Source organism: Clinocottus analis, unplaced genomic scaffold (assembly GCF_023055335.1).
Source record: "Clinocottus analis isolate CAN_PGR_092001 unplaced genomic scaffold, fCliAna1.0.p SCAF_19, whole genome shotgun sequence".
Taxonomy (NCBI): domain Eukaryota; kingdom Metazoa; phylum Chordata; class Actinopteri; order Perciformes; family Cottidae; genus Clinocottus; species Clinocottus analis.
In genome coordinates this window covers 16,456,942-16,475,372 of record NW_027175920.1, presented here as the reverse complement: position 1 = coordinate 16,475,372, position 18,431 = coordinate 16,456,942, and the positions used below count along the sequence as shown (strand labels likewise).

General features: G+C 48.0%; 1 protein-coding gene across 6 annotated transcripts in view; it reads left to right on the top strand.

Annotated features, from left to right (window-relative positions):
• LOC137789272 (protein shisa-6-like) overlaps positions 1–17,897 on the top strand; it is a 62,565-nt gene extending 44,668 nt beyond the window's left edge. For 2 of the 6 annotated variants that reach the window (XM_068582672.1, XM_068582671.1), the window contains 5 exons: positions 8,524–8,586; positions 9,527–9,547; positions 12,855–13,007; positions 15,540–15,637; positions 15,855–17,897. In XM_068582672.1, coding sequence (XP_068438773.1) covers positions 8,524–8,586; positions 9,527–9,547; positions 12,855–13,007; positions 15,540–15,637; positions 15,855–16,697 — 1,178 coding nt within the window. In that variant the 3' untranslated portion in view covers positions 16,698–17,897. The remainder of the gene's footprint in view (positions 1–8,523; positions 8,587–9,526; positions 9,548–12,854; positions 13,008–15,539; positions 15,638–15,854) is intronic. The other 4 variants (XM_068582673.1, XM_068582674.1, XM_068582676.1 and 1 more) reach the window with 4 other exon arrangements.
• Positions 17,898–18,431: the final 534 nt, after the last annotated feature.

Here is an 18,431-nt window from a genome sequence, read left to right as displayed (position 1 = left end):
TATATATATATATATATATATATATATATATATATATATATATATATATAGTAGCTTTTTAAAGGACGTGTTGCTTTCTTAACCCGACGGCTCTGGTCACTACAGGATCAGAGTCGTTGTTGTGTCATATCTGCTGCAGAGGGTGAGCTTCCTCCTTGATATCATGATTATAACTATTGTTGCTCCTTGACTGCACAGGTCCTCTTTCACGTCTTCCAAACAAGCTGCCATGACACATCATCTGTGCAATAGGTTGACTCATGTAACAATGATGGAAGTGACCTTTAGTAACGACAGGTCAAACTGTTAATCCATGTTCTCACAAACGTCCAAACTCTGACTCACAGTAGTCGGTCAGTTGAGAATGAGCTGTGAATGAGTTATGAGTTAGAATCAGCAGAGCCAGAAGTGCTATAAATACAGCTTATGAGCATTATCAGCAGCGCAGCAATTGGGTCAGAGTTAAGCCTCCTGCTCTGCCAGTGTAATCAATGAGGAGGTGGGAGATACATCTGTCCAGGGGCCCAGAGCTTTGTCCCCTAGACCCCAGTGAAGTGGACTATTATGGCAGTTAACATTTAGCGATTAAATGTGAACGCTCTTTGTCGGTTGTTAAATGTCAGGCCCACGGTGGCGTCCCTGTCCTCCGCTTGCTTTGCCGCCGCGCTGTCAACACGGTCCATAGGACAGAGACGTGCACATCCGTACCTGTCACACAGGTGCAGCGTGCACGCTGCACCCCCTCTGGGCCTTTTACACCTCCAGTAGCTCCTCTTGGCCGGGCTAATGGGATGGCAGGGCTGCTGGTTTCAGAGAGGGATGTCGTGAGGAGAGTGGAGCGGAGAGCTGAGGAGGCGCTCTAATAGATGGGGGCGGCGTCTTGTGACCACTGGCCCGTGTTGCTGTCTCTCGCCTCTTTTCATCCCACTGGCCCAACACGGCCTCTTTTCCACTCTTCCTCCTCTCATCTGCTGTCCGTGTGACGTCCCCCTCCACGCCTTCGTGGTCGGGACGCTGAGCCTTTGGTTCCATCACATCGTGATGGGTTCGGAGCTCTGTCTCTGTCCGCCTCCATTCATCACACTTTGCATTTCCAGAGCAGTGGAAGGGTTTCTCTGATATGCTTGCTCACATCTGGTGCATGAAGGGTGGCTTTGTTTGATGAACTTAAATGAATTATTAAGGATAAAAATATAAAAGTGAGAAGTATGAAGCTCACGGTAAAACAATGTGCCTCAGATGTGAGAGACGGGCTTGTGATGAGGAACGAGACATTTAGCAGCTTCCTGTCCGCTGGACCCGACTTCAGATGGTGAAGCAGCTACACAACGCTACAGCGAGAGCGCTAGCTTCATGCTAAGGTTAGCCAAGTGCACAGGATGATGGCGGTGCTCTCTCGCAGATGGCTCCAAAGAGTGTCAATAATATTGAATCTTTGTGACTATAAGGCTTAGAGCTGTCACGATACCAAAATGATGACTTTATACCTGCCATTAATATCCCGACACCGATACTTACGATACGATACTAGAATTAGAGACGATACCATAAATACGATACGATACTGGTATATTTATCTATGATAGTAGTAAATAAAACATCTGTATGGTTCCTTCTTGACCGGCTTGTTTCTGCCCAGCGTTTTGAACACTTGACAGATGGCATTAATATTAGTATTAGCATACATCAGATATTAATGAAAACTACACGGTGCCATCATAGCATTGATCATACACGTTATGTAGGTCTACTGTCCGGATGACTACATAGTTATTTCCATAAGTATGAGCAATTGTAGATAATAATACTCCATACTACTACTGCTACTACTGCTACTACTACTACTGCTACTACTACTACTACTACTACTACTACTACTACTACTACTACTACTATTAATCATAGTAATTTAACAGACGTGTGTTTGAGGTGAAAAACCCTAAAGCTATCATATGAGTACATTAAAGATTGACACATAATTAAAGGGTAATTTCTCCCCTTTATTGAAAACCACTTATTAATAATCTTGAACTTTGTGGCTCTAGATGCACCCTCAGGCTCCAGCAGCATGTCACCATGTTGCATCAGTTGTGTTTCATTTAGTACTTTTGTGTGCGTTCTGACCTCATGATCGTAGATGCTTGTAGTCAAACTAGCTGCTGCTGCTGCTGCTGCTGCTGCTGCTGCTGCTGCTGCTGCTGCTGCTGCTGCTGCTGCTGCTGCTGCTGCTGCTGCTGCTGCTGCTGCAGCTGGAGCCTTAAGCCCCGCCCCCCTAAGCTCCATCTCCATGCACTCTCTGCATGCAGCATGAGAGAGAGAGAGAGAGAGAGAGAGAGAGAGAGAGAGAGAGAGAGAGAGAGAGAGAGAGAAGGGGGAGAGAGAGAGAGAGAGAGAGAGAGAGAGAGAGACAGAGAGAGAGAGAGAGAGAGAGAGAGAGAGAGAGAGAGAGAGAGAGAGAGAGAGAGAGAGAGAGAGAGAGAGAGAGAGAGAAAGAGAGAGAGAGCGGAGCAGTTTTAAGGAAGCGCTATTTTGAGAAAGTACCGATACTTAAAATATGCAAAATCGTATTGTTTTTAACGTACGGGCGTCGCGGTACTTTGTTAGTATCGGTATACCGTGCAACATCAGTAAGACTCTAGAGTCATGGACCAATCAGAGAGCCTGAACTAGAAGCTGACGTCAAACACCTCTGCAGAACGCTGGATGCCTTCTTACCATATTCAAAATGTGTGAATGTGTGAAACTGTCCAGTGTTCTTCAAGCGTCTCCGCTCCTCATGCACTCTGGAGTTTCCTGCCGTGAGCTTGTGTGTGTCTGCTTGTGTGTGTCTGTGTGTGGCTGTGTGTGTCTGCTTGTGTGTGTCTGCTTGTGTGTGGCTGCTTGTGTGTGTCTGCTTGTGTGTGTCTGCTTGTGTGTGGCTGCTTGTGTGTGTCTGCTTGTGTGTGTCTGCTTGTGTGTGGCTGCTTGTGTGTGTCTGCTTGTGTGTGTCTGTGTGTGTGTCTGCTTGTGTGTGTCTGCTTGTGTGTGGCTGCTTGTGTGTGTCTGTGTGTGTCTGCTTGTGTGTGGCTGTGTGTGTCTGCTTGTGTGTGTCTGCTTGTGTGTGTCTGCTTGTGTGTGGCTGTGTGTGGCTGCTTGTGTGTGTCTGCTTGTGTGTGGCTGTGTGTGTCTGCTTGTGTGTGGCTGTGTGTGTCTGCTTGTGTGTGTCTGCTTGTGTGTGTCTGCTTGTGTGTGGCTGCTTGTGTGTGGCTTTGTGTGTGTCTGCTTGTGTGTGTCTGCTTGTGTGTGGCTGCTTGTGTTGGTTTGGCTGGTCTGGCCTTTGGGAGGCTGATCAGTATGAAGACGTTGTTTGTGTGTTTGTGTGTTTGTGTGTTTGTTGCCCCTTGTAGCTCTCCGGGGGTAAAACACAGACTCACACAGAGCATCCAGAGCGCTGGCTGCGTATCATCGTGTGGACGTTCAGTTGTTGGACACAGAATGCAAATTGGTAGAAATCAATGTTCAGAGCGTGTGACCGCGATCGATTCTGCAAATGCTCATTTAACCTCGGCACTGGGTTGAAGGTGTTTTTTAGCCGACGCAGCGCGCTTCCTCTTGCCCCCCTGTGTGCTGTATGTAGATGTGATGTGTGGAGGTGTGATGTGAAACAAAATGCCAAGCCGAATGTCAGATGACTGAGTCACTCGTGTGCCATCTGGAGTTATGCAAAGTGGCCATGGAGGTATTCTCCAGGGATCGCTTACAAGCAAAGGGAAATATTCTGTGAGTCATGCTCACGCGGAGGTGAGGCGACTGTGGACATCATAGTTATGGATGATTCACACACTAAATCTGATTGACACCATCTGACAAACACACAGCTGCGTCATCAACACACCGACAGAAAAACATCCATTTAGCAATTTAGATATGGACCCTGTTCAACCCAACAGTCTGGAGAGCTTGTCAATCATAAAGAATCAACCCGGCATGATGAGACTCTGCCTCGACTCCACCGTGTCCATGGAGGGAGGCTGGAGAGGAAGGACCAGAGTGCATCTGGGTCTCCCTCGCTGTCAGCTGCTGCTGCACGCTAACATGCGTGTGGAGGTTCTTTTGCGATGTCAGCTCTCAGAGGCGCGAGGCGGTGGAGCGCTGGGCCGAGCCGATAAGCCCCGCTCGCTCTGAGAGGTGGCGGTACTGGTTGTACTGGGACTCTTTTCTCGAATGCGGCTAATTGGTCCCCAGATTACAGCGGAGAGCTGAGCGGCCGTGTTGCTAATGAGCTGCAGCCTCCGCCCTCCTCGTCTCTCTGGAGCCTCAGACGCTCAGCAGCCTGAGACAAAGCTCCAGATGGAGAGCACGGCCTCGGTCTGGCCGTACTGCACCTGGAGGCAAGGAGCTGCGCTCATCACACATCACGGATCAGGTCCGGCATTCCCGTCAGTGTGGCACTTCTCATGACTTCTTTTTTATTTGTGAGAAATGTGTCCTTCTGTGGTTTCAGAGAAGCTACGAGTTGCACAATGACCAGATGCATTTTCATAAGTAGATCAACTTCATATACGTACATGTGACTCCCAGCCCCAATCGCATTATGCACCAAATTCAACAATATATGTATATATATATATATATATATATATACATATATATATATATATATATATATATATATATATATATATATATATATATGTATATATATATATATATATATATTAGGGATTGTATGATATGTATATGATTTGTTGACCCAGTCCTGGGGTGAGGAGGCAGTTAAGTTATTAATATGTTCCAAAAGCATTGTGTGTGTGCTGCTATAATGATGAGTTGCTGGTTTGTGGGTCGGGTCGGGTCTAGTCGGGTCTAGTCGGGTCGGGTCGGGTCTAGTCGGGTCTAGTCGGGTCGGGTCGGGTCTAGTCGGGTCGGGTCTATGAATAAGAGTGAAGACACTGCAGGCTTCGCTCCTGGAAGGTCCCAGTGGGCGCTGGAGGATCTTCAGGTGGAGACGAGCTGCATCCCGACTCCTCTGCACAACCCAAAGCTTCCTCTTTGGGAAACTGTGGCGGCTGGTCTTTGTCGACTAACGCCGTGCAGCGTGTCTGCTGTCGTTCAGGTGCATTGTGGTTGTACCTGGTGAACACAAGATTTCAAATGTGTCTGTGAAATTGGAGCCAGTTTAACATTTATTTACACACATACACAGCAGCAGTGGTCCCAAAGAATGAGCAGTTTCTGAGGACTGAATTATTAGATCTATCGCTATCTGGAAATGATTTTTATTTGAGAAACAACAGACGTATCAGATGTGTTTAATAGAAAGTGACTTTCACAAAAAAATCAAATTCAAGTTACCTCACAGAAAGTTAAATATTCTTTTCAACACTTTCTTTCAGTTAGAAACACTTTCTGTGTGCGCAGGAAGAGCAAGCGAAAGCTTCCACATCCCTTGTTTCACAGAGATAAGGAAAGCTTCACATCACGATGCTCCTCTCATGTATTCAAGAGACACTGATCTGGATGAACGATCTCTTCTGAGGGAATCACTGTTCAGCATCGATATGAAAACAGAGGAAGCCAGTGGAGGCGCACACAGAAGACACATCCCATCTATCTCCATAACTGGAGCAAATATTGAAAGCCGTGATGTGCGGCCTCCCGCTCCTCCTCCGCCTGTGACAGATGTAAATGGATGTTTCAGCAGTTGGCTCTAATGCATTTTTAAACAGGCACAGCAGCAGACAGCAAATGAACGTGTCGCGACGGCAACACTCTGCAACGGGGTCTCCATCTATCGCTGCCTCCTGCTCACACGCAAACACACAAACCGCTCACACACACGGCCCTACACACTGCCGAGAATAGCTGTCATTCATCACCTTTCTCAGTACAATGGGCTCCGTAAAGGTCCCATCCTTCAGCTGAAGCACCGGCACACTGCGGGCCGGCGCCGCTCGGTACCACCTCATCACATTTCCTGTCAAGCGCAAACACTCCTGCACAGTAGGATGGAGAGATGATTGGGTGAAACTGTTGTTTATTCTCTGAGCTGGAAATTAAAATGGCTCCGCTCTCCCTGATGACAACACACATACTGCTGCTGCTGATTAGAGCGTCCTCACACACACCCAGAGGAGAGAGGAGAGAGGAGACGAGAGAGGAGACGAGAGAGGAGACGAGACGAGAGAGAAGAAGAGAGAGGAGAGAGGAGAGGAGAGAGGAGAGGAGAGAGGAGACGAGAGAGGAGAGGAGAGCGGAGACGAGAGAGGAGAGGAGAGAGGAGAGAGAGGAGAGAGGAGAGAAGAGAGAGGAGAGGAGAGAGGAGACGAGAGAGGAGAGAGAGGAGAGAGGATGAGAGGAGAGGAGAGAGGAGAGAGGAGACGAGAGAGGAGAGGAGATGAGAGAAGAGAGGAGAGGAGAGAGGAGAGAGGAGACGAGAGAGGAGAGGAGACGAGAGAGGAGAGGAGAGAGAGGAGAGGAGAGAGGAGAGAGGAGACGAGAGAGGAGAGGAGACGAGAGAGGAGAGGAGAGAGAGGAGAGGAGAGAGGAGAGAGGAGACGAGAGAGGAGAGGAGAGGAGAGAGGAGAGAGGAGACGAGAGAGAAGAGAAGAGAGAGGAGAGAGGAGAGAGGAGAGGAGAGAGGAGAGAAGGGAGGAGAGAGAGGAGAGAGGAGAGGAGAGGAGAGAGGAGAGGAGAGAGGAGACGAGAGAGGAGACGAGAGAGGAGAGAGGAGAGGAGAGAGGAGAGAGAGGAGAGGAGAGAGGAGAGAGGAGAGAGGAGAGGAGAGGAGAGAGGAGATGAGAGAGGAGACGAGAGAGGAGAGAGGAGAGGAGAGAAGAGAGAGGAGAGAGGAGAGAGGAGAGGAGACGAGAGAGGAGAGGAGAGAGGAGAGAGGAGAGAGGAGAGAGGAGAGAGGCAGCGACTGGACCAGATGAAGGAGTGTACGGCTGCTGAGAGCTTGAAGGACTGCAGAGAACAAGTAGAACATCTCAACCACTTTGACACGGTCCCATAGCAGCACATGTAGAACCACACCCAGCACTCTCACACACACACACACACACACACACACACACACACACACACACACACACACACACACACACACACACACACACACACACACACACACACACACACACACACACACACACACACACACACACACACTATCAGCCACTAACTGGATCTTCAATGCATGTCCATGTGCTGCCATGTGGACGTCACCTTTCTTTAAATGTGTGTGTGTGTGTGTGTGCGTGTGTGTGTGTGTGTGTGTGCGTGTGTGTGTGCGTGTGTGTGTGTGTGCGCGTGTGCGTGTGTGTGTGTGTGTGTTGTCAAGGTGATACATACGGGTACCATGTGCTTTTCTTTTGACGTGTTCAGTTGCTTTTCTATGTTGAATTGTTTGGCCACGGTGGAATCTCATTGTTCATGATGACATCACAGAGCAATGTCCGCTCTGTGTCTGTGCTCTCTTACGGAGAGACTGCTGCAGGACACGTGTGAGCCCGTCATGTGATGCCGGTCATGTGATGCCCGTCATGTGAGCCCGGTCATGTGAGCCCGGTCATGTGATGCCCGGTCATGTGAGCCCGGTCATGTGATGCCCGTCATGTGAGCCCGGTCATGTGATGCCCGGTCATGTGATGCCCGTCATGTGATGCCCGTCATGTGATGCCCGGTCATGTGATGCCCGGTCATGTGATGCCCGGTCATGTGATGGCCCGTCATGTGATGCCCGGTCATGTGATGCCCGGTCATGTGATGCCCGTCATGTGATGCCCGGTCATGTGATGCCCGTCATGTGATGCCCGGTCATGTGATGCCCGGTCATGTGATGGCCCGTCATGTGATGCCCGGTCATGTGATGCCCGTCATGTGATGGCCGGTCATGTGATGCCCGTCATGTGATGGCCGGTCATGTGATGGCCGGTCATGTGATGCCGGTCATGTGATGGCCGGTCATGTGATGCCGGTCATGTGATGGCCGGTCATGTGATGCCGGTCATGTGATGCCCGGTCATGTGATGCCCGTCATGTGATGGCCGGTCATGTGATGCCCGTCATGTGATGGCCGGTCATGTGATGCCCGTCATGTGATGGCCGGTCATGTGATGCCGGTCATGTGATGCCCGTCATGTGATGGCCGGTCAACAGACGTGTTCACCTGCAGCTCAGGACTTCCTCAGAGTCTCCTGGATGTGAGCAGCGTTGGCGGCTAACACTGACACTAACACTGAGCAGCTTCACTCATCCCAAAATGTCTCTCATGTATTTTAATGTCCATTCACGTTATTGGATTAAATATTAAATTAAAGGGATATTTCACCCAGTAATATGCCTGGCAGCAATATCATGTAATGTGGCTTGTGTATAATTTAAAAGCTGTTTTTAAGTGCACGTTATTCGTGAATTGTAAGAAACGTTTCTCTAAATTGGTGAATGATCTCTTTAATTGTCACCCTCACGCTGCTGACTGATCTGATGCAGAGCCTTCCTCACGGACACTGATCAGATCCTTCATTGCTTTTGTCATTGCAGGTACTCATCAGCACAGCTATAACCACGTGGCTCTAGGTAGCCCGACACGCACACCTAAGCATGGTAAGACCCGCTGGGATGCCGCTGCGTCCAGGCTGAGACGGAGCCTGGACGCGCCGACTTGCATTTAGCGGACATGAAAAGCAAGAACACGTGACTCGTCCTCTTCTCAATTTCCCTGAGTGGGATCAGACCGCCGTCTCTTCTTATGAAGGGGAGGCAGTCGGCATACCAAGTGAAGGCGCCGTCGAGGTCATTCAGTCGTCTGGTTAGAAAACGTGTGAAAGTTATGGCCGTAACCTCGCGCTCCCCGTGAGGAGCATCACCGTGAATCCTGTTTTATTACTGATGTCATGCGGCTGCTCGTCTGAACACTTCTCATGAGCCAGCCCGAGGTCGCAGACGGGCAGATGTGGAGAGTGGAGGTTGTATCAGGATGAAGGTGGAGGCTGGAGAGAGGGAAGACAGCAGAGATAAAAGGAAAGAAAGGAGGCCATACGCTGAATTCACTGCTTTCTCTATTTATGAAATCACTCTGATCTCGCTGTTTGATTTATATTCTGTTTGTTTCAGCCACAAATATAAAACAGGACTGGCTTGCTATCGGGCATTCAGGGGCTAAGCTTGAATACTGCAGCAAGAATGGTCATGTGGTCTATTTACACACACACACATACACAGGCACGCGCGCGATTAGCAAATTGCAACGGTAGAGAAATGCCTTGGAGATCTAAAGCAAACATGAAACATCCATTTCCTCAACACGTGTAACACAGACTTTGATCCCAGCCTGAAAGCTTCCAGCCGCAACACGTTCACTCATATCTGCCACTGAAACGAGCAGGAAAACTGCACAATCACACACACACAGCGTACAGCACGTGCCCCAGAAAGTAGATTTAGGGATGTTGTTATTTTTCGTGTGTGTGTAGTTGTTGTAGCTTCTGTTGTGCTCGTCATCAACGTGTCTCTGAAATATTGTGTTTCTCACTTGGGTTGGTAGCTCACCGATCATTAAGGCGTGGTAAGTCATACATGCAGTAGTGCAAAGAGTCATTCATCACATCCCAGCACACATTGTGTTCACCAGCACCACAAACCAACACAACCCTGTCGCTTCCTGTCCTCCACCTCGACGCTGTGTCTTCAGACCTGATTTAAGTAGCATTTGCTAATCTTCTTGCTGTTTGTTTGAACAGGAACATTTGTTTTGTCATGTGGGTTAAAGCATCCTCCTGACTCATGAAGTGTATGAAAGTTAATACTAGCTTCCTGTCAAAGGTACAACAAAGTATTTGTCATTGTATTATGAATTAGTTTCCTTATTGTAACCGGACAGAAAGGCCAACAAAACGGTGTCCCAGCACTTTCTGACCCGCTGGTTCCTTCTGAAGACGTAGTTTCCACGAGTTAGAGAAAAGCAGCCGGGCGCTGTCGTGTTGAGCGAACCTCAGCTAAACAGGAGCTCATGGTTTTTATTTTTAGCCGTGGAGGAATACAGGTGACGTGAACCAGTGAGAAAGACGTTGCTCTCACACCGTAATGGTCGAGCTCCGGGGTTGTGCTCGTTGTTCAGAACTCTGCTGTAACGCAACGCTCCTTTGTGGTTAGCTAGCTGTAGCTAGCTAGCTAGCTATAGGCAGCTACCGAGCTAAACTCATTACAAATAGTGACAGAATGAACCACGGCAACAAGCAGGCAGAGCCAGGGCAAAAGTCACACAAACAATTTGTCAGAGGCTCCAGAAGTCTGACGCGCTGAACTCCGTCTGCACGTCAGACACGACGGCGTTTTACCCCGAGAGCAAAGATTACAGCTACAACCACAACGGTGTGGACTCGATGGAGCTAGCTTCTTCTGACACGGTTTCCAGTCAGATTGATGACGTTGAAAACTAGGAGCAAACTAAACTCTGTCCCCCTGCCCACGAGCATCAAGCACAATGAATGACGCAAAGCAAAATGGCGCCGTGCCCATGTTCAGCCTGGGAACACGCCACCCAGTGGCCAGATCCAGCCTTTGGCGAGAGAGGCTACATGTGTCGCTCAGATCAATCACTTATTGCTTTCGCTCTTTTTTATATTTGTTGCCAATGAGAAAAACCAGCGATGCAAAGACTTCTTGAGTCAGGTCTGTGTGGTCGTGATGTCATCGTGATGAAGCCGTGTGTTGTGTGTGGAGAGCTAACAGCATGCCACCGTGGGGCTGCACAGCTTTCAGGACCCCAGCTGTCAACTCTCCGGCCCTCCCCTTCTTGTTTCATTCCTAAATTCTTTCCTCCTTGTATTTCTGTCTCTTTTTCTCTTTTAGATTCTCTTATCTCCGTCTCTTCTCCTCTTTCATTTCTTCTCTCCATCCTGCAGCAGTTACCAAAGCTCTATTTGCATCGGTCCACGGGCGGCTGCTGCAGCCACGGCTCTGCAGCGTGACACTCAGCCCGCTGGGGAAGCCAGATAGAGCAGAAGAGAGGAAGAAAATGAGAGAGGGGAATACTGAATGGACAAGAGAGAATTAAGGAGCGGAGGAAAGTGGGTGGCAGCATGGTCGGACAGATAAGATTGACGGCGCAGTGAGGGACAGACTGCGGATGTTTGTGTGCATGTGTGAGGAAGGGAGATAAAGAGTAGACGGAAAATCAGCGAGGGCTCTGGTCCAGTCACCCCGTGCGTCTCCCTGGCATCATATCACCTCAAATCAGCGCCGGCCTCCAGCACGCTCACAACACATCTGTTGTCTGGTGTGATGTCTCCTTTTCTTTCCTTTTCCTTTTTTTGGACCACTGTTTCCTCTCGTCAAAACGCCACGTCACCTGTCAAGTCTGTCCAACCAGCGACGCTCGCTGAGTGGCTGCTGTGACCGCCTCTACTCCCCCATCGCTGCCACCGGCGGGCTGGAGCTTTAGATATGCAACCACTGCTCAACGCTGACACACACTCCTGAGTTCAGGCTCAGGAAAGACCTGCTTCTATTCGGGAGTAAGGGAAGTTAAAAATAGAAGGCAAGAAGAAAGAGACCAAGATTCCTTGAGCATTAGGGATGGGAATCACCAGAGGTCCCACGATACGATATCGCCACGATACTTAAGTCCCAATACGATATCGCGATACATTGAATATTGCAATATAATGCGATTTATAAAAAAAAATTTAACCGCAAATTGTCCCCAGAGGAAAACTTTGTCAACAAAATTGTCACCAAAACATTTAGAATTGATTATATAAAAGATCGATACTACACTACGCTGTATCGAGTCTTTTCCCCTTCCCTATGGTGCATGTGAGGGTAACTTCAGACTGTGGAGCCAACAACCATGAGCCAAGCCTTTAGACTCACCGCCTTCCTGCTTCATGTGTCCACATGTTCACACGGCGAGCATCTCACTCTGGTGGGGACGGTCCAGTCCCTTTTCCCTCCAGCTTTTGCTCTAAGAGTCTCTTTTGGAGAGAGTTCCAGACTAACAATGACCCATTCTTGAAATCTCCTTCTTCTGTTTTATTTGCAAAACAGAGTAGGAAACATTCAGGTAGCAGCTCTCATGGTGACTGACAGAGTATGCAGTCAATGAGGGGATCAAACACTGGAGAAGTTAAGAGTTACAGAGACCTCTTAGTGAGGACACCAAGCTGGAGAACATACCTTTGAATTTGAACAGTGTTATTTTTTATTTTTCTAATAAAAAGGGACAGAGCTGAACATTAAACTGGAAGAAGCTTCAGTGTATTTTCTCAATGAAGCGCTCTCACAGCTTTCCTCCAGTGAGATGGGTTGAATATGTATATTATATTATTATATATGTATATTGTATCAGTTGTACACTTAAGGAAGATGTCCAGTATTTAGAGCAAATAACTCCTGGCAAATAATGTGTTTTAAAAATGAAGACAAAAGGCCATTAAACCATAACCCAAAATAAAAAATACCAAAACAAAAACCTTCAACTTTAAAGCTTAGATGTAAAAAACAATCTGAACATGAAAATGTGTCCTCAGGTCGGTGAGCATAGAGCCTCTGCATGAACATGATGGAAACAACAACTCTTTATTTAAACTCTCAGGTCTGAAGAAATTCTGGTCTCTGTATTTTCAAATATTTTAACCTGAATTTTCTTGCACAACAATACGTGCACTTCCTCAATTCCAATCTCTAAGAGTTCTCATTTCCCCCTGAGAGGTTCAGAGATGTTTGTACCACTAAAGCTCCAGCTGCCCCCCCCCCCCCCCCTCCATGGTGGCCTGATGCTGGTCAGCTGTTTGTGGGGCAGGAGAAGTCAGCCTGCCCATTTCTTCTCTTTCCTTTTCTGTGTCTGTATCTGTATGTATGTATGTCTCCAGAAAACAATCGGATAAGCGGCATCCTGACCTCGCAGACGGAGCCCTACGACCTGTCTTTCTCACGCTCCTTCCAAAGCCTGTCACACCTGCCGCCCTCCTATGAGGCGGCCGTCAAAGCCGACCTCAACCGCTTCTCGTCCCTGAAGAAACTCAGTAGGTCCAAGTTCACTGCACTAATGCAAGAGTGGCTCCCTGATGCCCTGCATGAACCAACACTGCACTAAGTCTGCTCCTGACTCCTGGCTGGACTCACCGAGTGGCTCCGGAGTGTCTCAGCTGTGAAATGATTTGCTTGCTGTACGAAGGCGTCAAACAGTCCAAAAAAAGTCCTCATACACATTTTTGGGGATACAGTCGTCCCTCGCTATATCACAGTTCACCTTTCGCGGATTTTTTTTTTGTTTCTTTTTTTTTACAGCGTACAGTATGAAGGTGCATTGTGTTCTGCGTCCTGATTGGCTAAAGGAGAACCGTGCATTGTGTTCTGCGTCCTGATTGGCTAAAGGAGAACCGTGCATTGTGTTCTGCGTCCTGATTGGCTAAAGGAGAACCGTGCATTGTGTTCTGCGTCCTGATTGGCTAAAGGAGAACCGTGCATTGTGTCCTGCGTCCTGATTAGCTAAAGGAGAACCGTGCATTGTGTCCTGCGTCCTGATTGGCTAAAGGAGAACCGTGTGGTTAGGGGTTTACGGCCTTAAAACATGTAGAATAATGGTAAAAAATAAAGCTGACTACTTTGCGGATTTCGTCTATCGCGGGTTGGTTTTGGAACGAATCCCCCAGATAAACGAGGGACCCTGTACTTCACCCATTGATCTTTCAGTGGATGGAGAGAGCCTTGAACCAGAATCAGAAAATACCCATTTCTCAGCTGATCCTTCATGAAATCAGCCAAGTCCTCTATATTCCATGCTCCCCTTGTCTCCACTTAAAGTCTGCAGCCACTATTTCTCTTCAAGCGTATGAGGGCATTAAGCCGCTTCTTGGGCTCGGTATTGATTTAGTGGGGCTACGCTGGATTTCTGCTGCGTAATGAGGTCTCATCTCATGATATTCTCAGAGTGGAACGCAAATATTCCTTAAGGCTTGTGTAATTTCATCATGACTGCCCCACTTCACTGCTGGCTTGCAGTCAGAGTGAAGGATGACGATCTATAACTCATCCCGTCAGGGCTCACTCCACACTGGCTCCACTCCGAGCTGCCAGGCACCATTTACAACTAAATGGCAAAACAGGTTTGCAGGATGCTGATCTATTTGCTGGTCTTCAGTTGCATTGGGAGAAAAAACATAAAGACATCACCGTCTTTTTGTGGGAAGAATTAACGTAATAGTTTAGCGTTTAAAACAAAATGAAATGGTCCGAGATAGAAGCCCACAGAGGAGACAGTGTGGAAATGGAAACGTATCCCTCGGCAATGTCCTTCAGTCTTCCCAACTGTCTTTCTGCTTCCAAAGCAAATGATTTGTTGCAGCAAATAGCCAAAAGGCTCTGCAGCTTCTTTGTGTTGCTCAGCTGGAGTGTGCACACTGCTAGATCATGTTGGATTGTGCTGGAGGGAAGACAGAGCAGCGTTTTCATTGTCGGGATAATAAAAGAGAAGAATGCCTCTGCTTCTCAATGTAAATTGGTATCAAACTGAAGAAAAGCGTTTAGCCCATTGCAGCACAGGACAGTATACGTCACAAGATGTTCACTCCCTCCACGCTCATCTAGTGGATGAGTGTGCCATGCCCTGCCCAAATCCTAGAGACTGCAATACGTGAGAAAGGAACATCTTGTTTTTATCATCTCTCATAATGAATGGGTCAGCCGCGAGCTGCTGAAGGGGATTCTGGGCGAGTGTAATCTTGACAGGTGGTTGAACGCCGCGGCAGCCATTATTGAAAAAGACATCTCCAAAGTGTGAGCTCTCCAGGATCTGCTCCCACCATACACATGACACCTTGACTTAGTGTGCTGGTTAAACATTGATGATGGTGTTCAGAAAGAAAACACATTGTGCGTATTCATAACACTGGACTTGCAAAATGTGAGTTTTGTGAATGTGTGTCTCTATGTGTGTGGTTCTGCACTCAAAGACAATCTTTCTGCATGTGTTTGTGTTGTGGCATGCAGTTGGTACTCCACTCACGCCTACACACGTCTCTGGAAACGTACTGTTGTCATTGCCATCTGCCTCCAGGTGCATGTGGAAGTTGTTTGTACACGTGAATGTATTAAGGATGAAACTCAAGGACATTAAGACACAGTTCTCGTGTGACGATGAGTTCGATAATAGAATTAGCTTTCCAGCATGCACATATGACGTGTCTGCGTGCTTCCCTCCATACCTGTATGATATGATGTTTATAGACTTTTACATGACCTTTGGAAAGTTTGCCTCCACAGCCGGAGCTGCCTGTAGAATCCCGGATGACGCCTGGATGTGTGGATGTTATGTGCCTCGCATGTAATGCAGTCGGACTGTTCCTCTGTCTCTTTCTGTTTCTGTTCCCCTCTGTGAGCTTTAAAGGTGAAACCCAGACGGGTCTGCCAACACTGTTCTCTGCATTGTGTGCAGTATCCTCTTTATAGGATGTCTCCCCTTCATGCTAACATCTCCCCATGTTTCCTGTTGCTTCCACTCCCAGAAGCTCCTCTTCACCGCTTGCTTCTCTTTTGTGCTGCCGTCCCCTCTGCAGCAGATAAAGACGTGGACGACTACTATACTCGTAAGCGCCACCTGCCCGACCTGGCAGCAAGAGGCACTCTTCCGTTGCATGTTCTCAAAATTGACCAGGTGGGTACATGAGGGCTTGATTTCAGCATGCGCGTGTCTACCACGTTGATGCTCAGCTTTTCATCAAAGAGGCAAAGCAGGACTGCTTTCTGGGGCTCCAGATTTGAATTTGTCAGAAGCTATAGCCGGTCTCTTTCTTCTCCCGGCGGTGGTGGGCGGCAGAGCGGTTACCCCTCAGCTTGTGAATTACTCACCTCATTCATCTTTTGCTCAACAGCACCGGGAACAGCAGCAGCAGCTCCAGAGCCAGCCCCCGCAGGCCTCCAGCTCCCAAGTCGCCCCCCAGTCCTCACAGCAACAGTCTCAGCAAAGGCAGAGGCCCCGTCGCGTCCAGAGGGCCATGTCCCAGGACCGCGTCCTGTCCCCTGAGAGAGCCACACAGCAGGAGTACAGCATGTCTTCTGATGGTATGTCCCCGTACGGAGGCAGGATCCTCTCAGACGAACAGCTCCTGTCTGCTGAACGTCTTCGATCCCAGGAGCGTCTTCTTCCACAGGACCGCCACACCTCCCAGGACCGCCTGTACTCCAAGGACCGCATATACTCCAAGGACCGACTCATGTCGCAGGATCACCTGTACTCAAAAGACCGCCACTACTCTCAAGACCGCCTCTATTCACAAGATCGCCTGTACTCACAAGACCGCCTCCTATCCCAGGATCCTCTGCTCTCACCGGACAAGCTGATGATGTCGCTGAAGCGCGGCATGGTGAGCAGCGTCTCTGGCGGGTTTCGTGGCAGCGACAAGTCGATATCACGGGCCATCTCTCACACAGACGTGTTCGTGCCCACCACGCCGCTTATGGACCGCTACAAGATGACCAAAATGCACTCCCATCCCAGTGCCTCTAACAATGGCGGTGGCAGCGGGGCGCCGGCGGCAGGAAGCACCGGACACTCCAACACTTTATCCATGAACCAGACAGCAACAAAGAGGCAGGCGTTTGCCTCCAGACGGACTCACACAATGGAACAGCTCCACTACGTGCCACCACACCACCAGCAGCAGCAACACCCACAGCATTACCGCACAGGCAGCAAGACTGAGGTGACGGTGTGAGGCCGGCGAAGGCCGACCTGAACCGTGTGGAAGGAGCACTGCTGTGTGCAAGGGGGCTGATATCGGTCCGTGGGCACACTGGCCTTCTGTTAGAGGAGGATGGTGGCAAGTCCACTGTCTTTGACTGAAAGCCAGAGAGTCCAGGACCAAGAACATCCACTATCTTACAGTGAGAGACCGGGAAACACGCTACACTGTACACTGCAGACACTGGCCCAGTTAGACCTGAAGGGGGGGGGGGGGGGTCTGGGTATCCAGCTAACTTGCCTATTATTTACACTGTCTTGATTACCCTTTTCATCCACAGGCTACGGCCTCATTCTGTGTATGTTTTAGTAAGAAAACACTGACTGTGTGTGTTAAAGCCTTTATCGCCACCCTTTGTCCAACAAATCTATCCTGTGACCTTTTCTGGCAAATCTTAAAGGGCTTTTGCATGGTTAAACACATCGAGCGACTCCTCTGACTTCTGTTGTGCAACACAACGCCACCACAGGAGAGGAACTAGGCTGAGCCTGTAATAACTTTATAAATATATAAATAAATGAATCCAAAACAACCATTTGTACTCCCTGTCCTACTCATAGCTGTTGTGAATCTCAACCAGACATTGAAATGGATGTTGTTAGCACTTCTATTTGGTGCCTCTGACAGATGTTTCATTTCTAAAAATGAACTGGTTTTGTGGGTTACAAAGCACAATCGATAACAATATTCTGTTTATGATTCCTTTTTGAGTTTGAATAGTGGCGGCTAGCTTGTTTTTTTCCTAAAGCAATGGCAGGTTTGTTTTGCTTCCAGTAGATTGTAAATAAGCTCTTCCAGAAGCAGTAATATGGACACGTCTGTGCTGGATGGACTTTGTATTAGACTGTCTGTTTTCAATAGATTCTTAAAAAACAACTTTAAATCATCACTGTTTCGTGAGTTCAGAATAGAAACCCACTTAACCAAGTATTTGACAAGATAAATTAATATTATACTGTGTGTGTGTGTGTGTGTGTGTGTGTCTTTGCAGAACTGTTTGTAGGAAGAGAAGCGAATGAATGTGTTGTTGATAACAGATATACCACTGTTCATATTTGGATGTAGACTGTGTTCCATTGACATCAGAGACGTTGAACATGGAAGTTATTCATGGAAACTGATTATAATGCTTGTTATAGTAGGGTCAAATAAACCATCCATATTTTTCTAAACATTCAATATGGTTCCTGAGCGATGTCTGTGTCTGTGTTTACTTCAAAAGACGAATACACTTCTGGGACAGTTGAGGGACAATCACACAGTTCAAATTACGTCATGAAGTTCAGCTCGAAGAGTGAGAACCTGTGACATCAGACTGAATCCCTGTGGATGAGGTGGATGCAACGAAGGAGGGACCTGCCGGCTGGAGGAAACTAGCACCTGACCCGCTGACCTGGAGTCCCATCGTGAGATGAAGAGACACCCAGCGTCTGATATTTAAGAAAACCATTCCCCTTTTATAAACTATAAACTAAATTATATCCGCAACCACAATGTTTATTAACTTCATTTAAAGTTCTACAATACTGTAACCCTTGTGAGAATATACATATGAGTAAAAAAATACATAAAGTAACTGTTTAAGTACTTTGAAGTACTTACATAACTCCATGAACTTGCTGCAGCTGTTTCACTACACTAGTGATGAGTTCCCTTAACAAAGTCTTCCCTAACAAACTCATCCACGTCACCGTGAGGCTTGTGGGA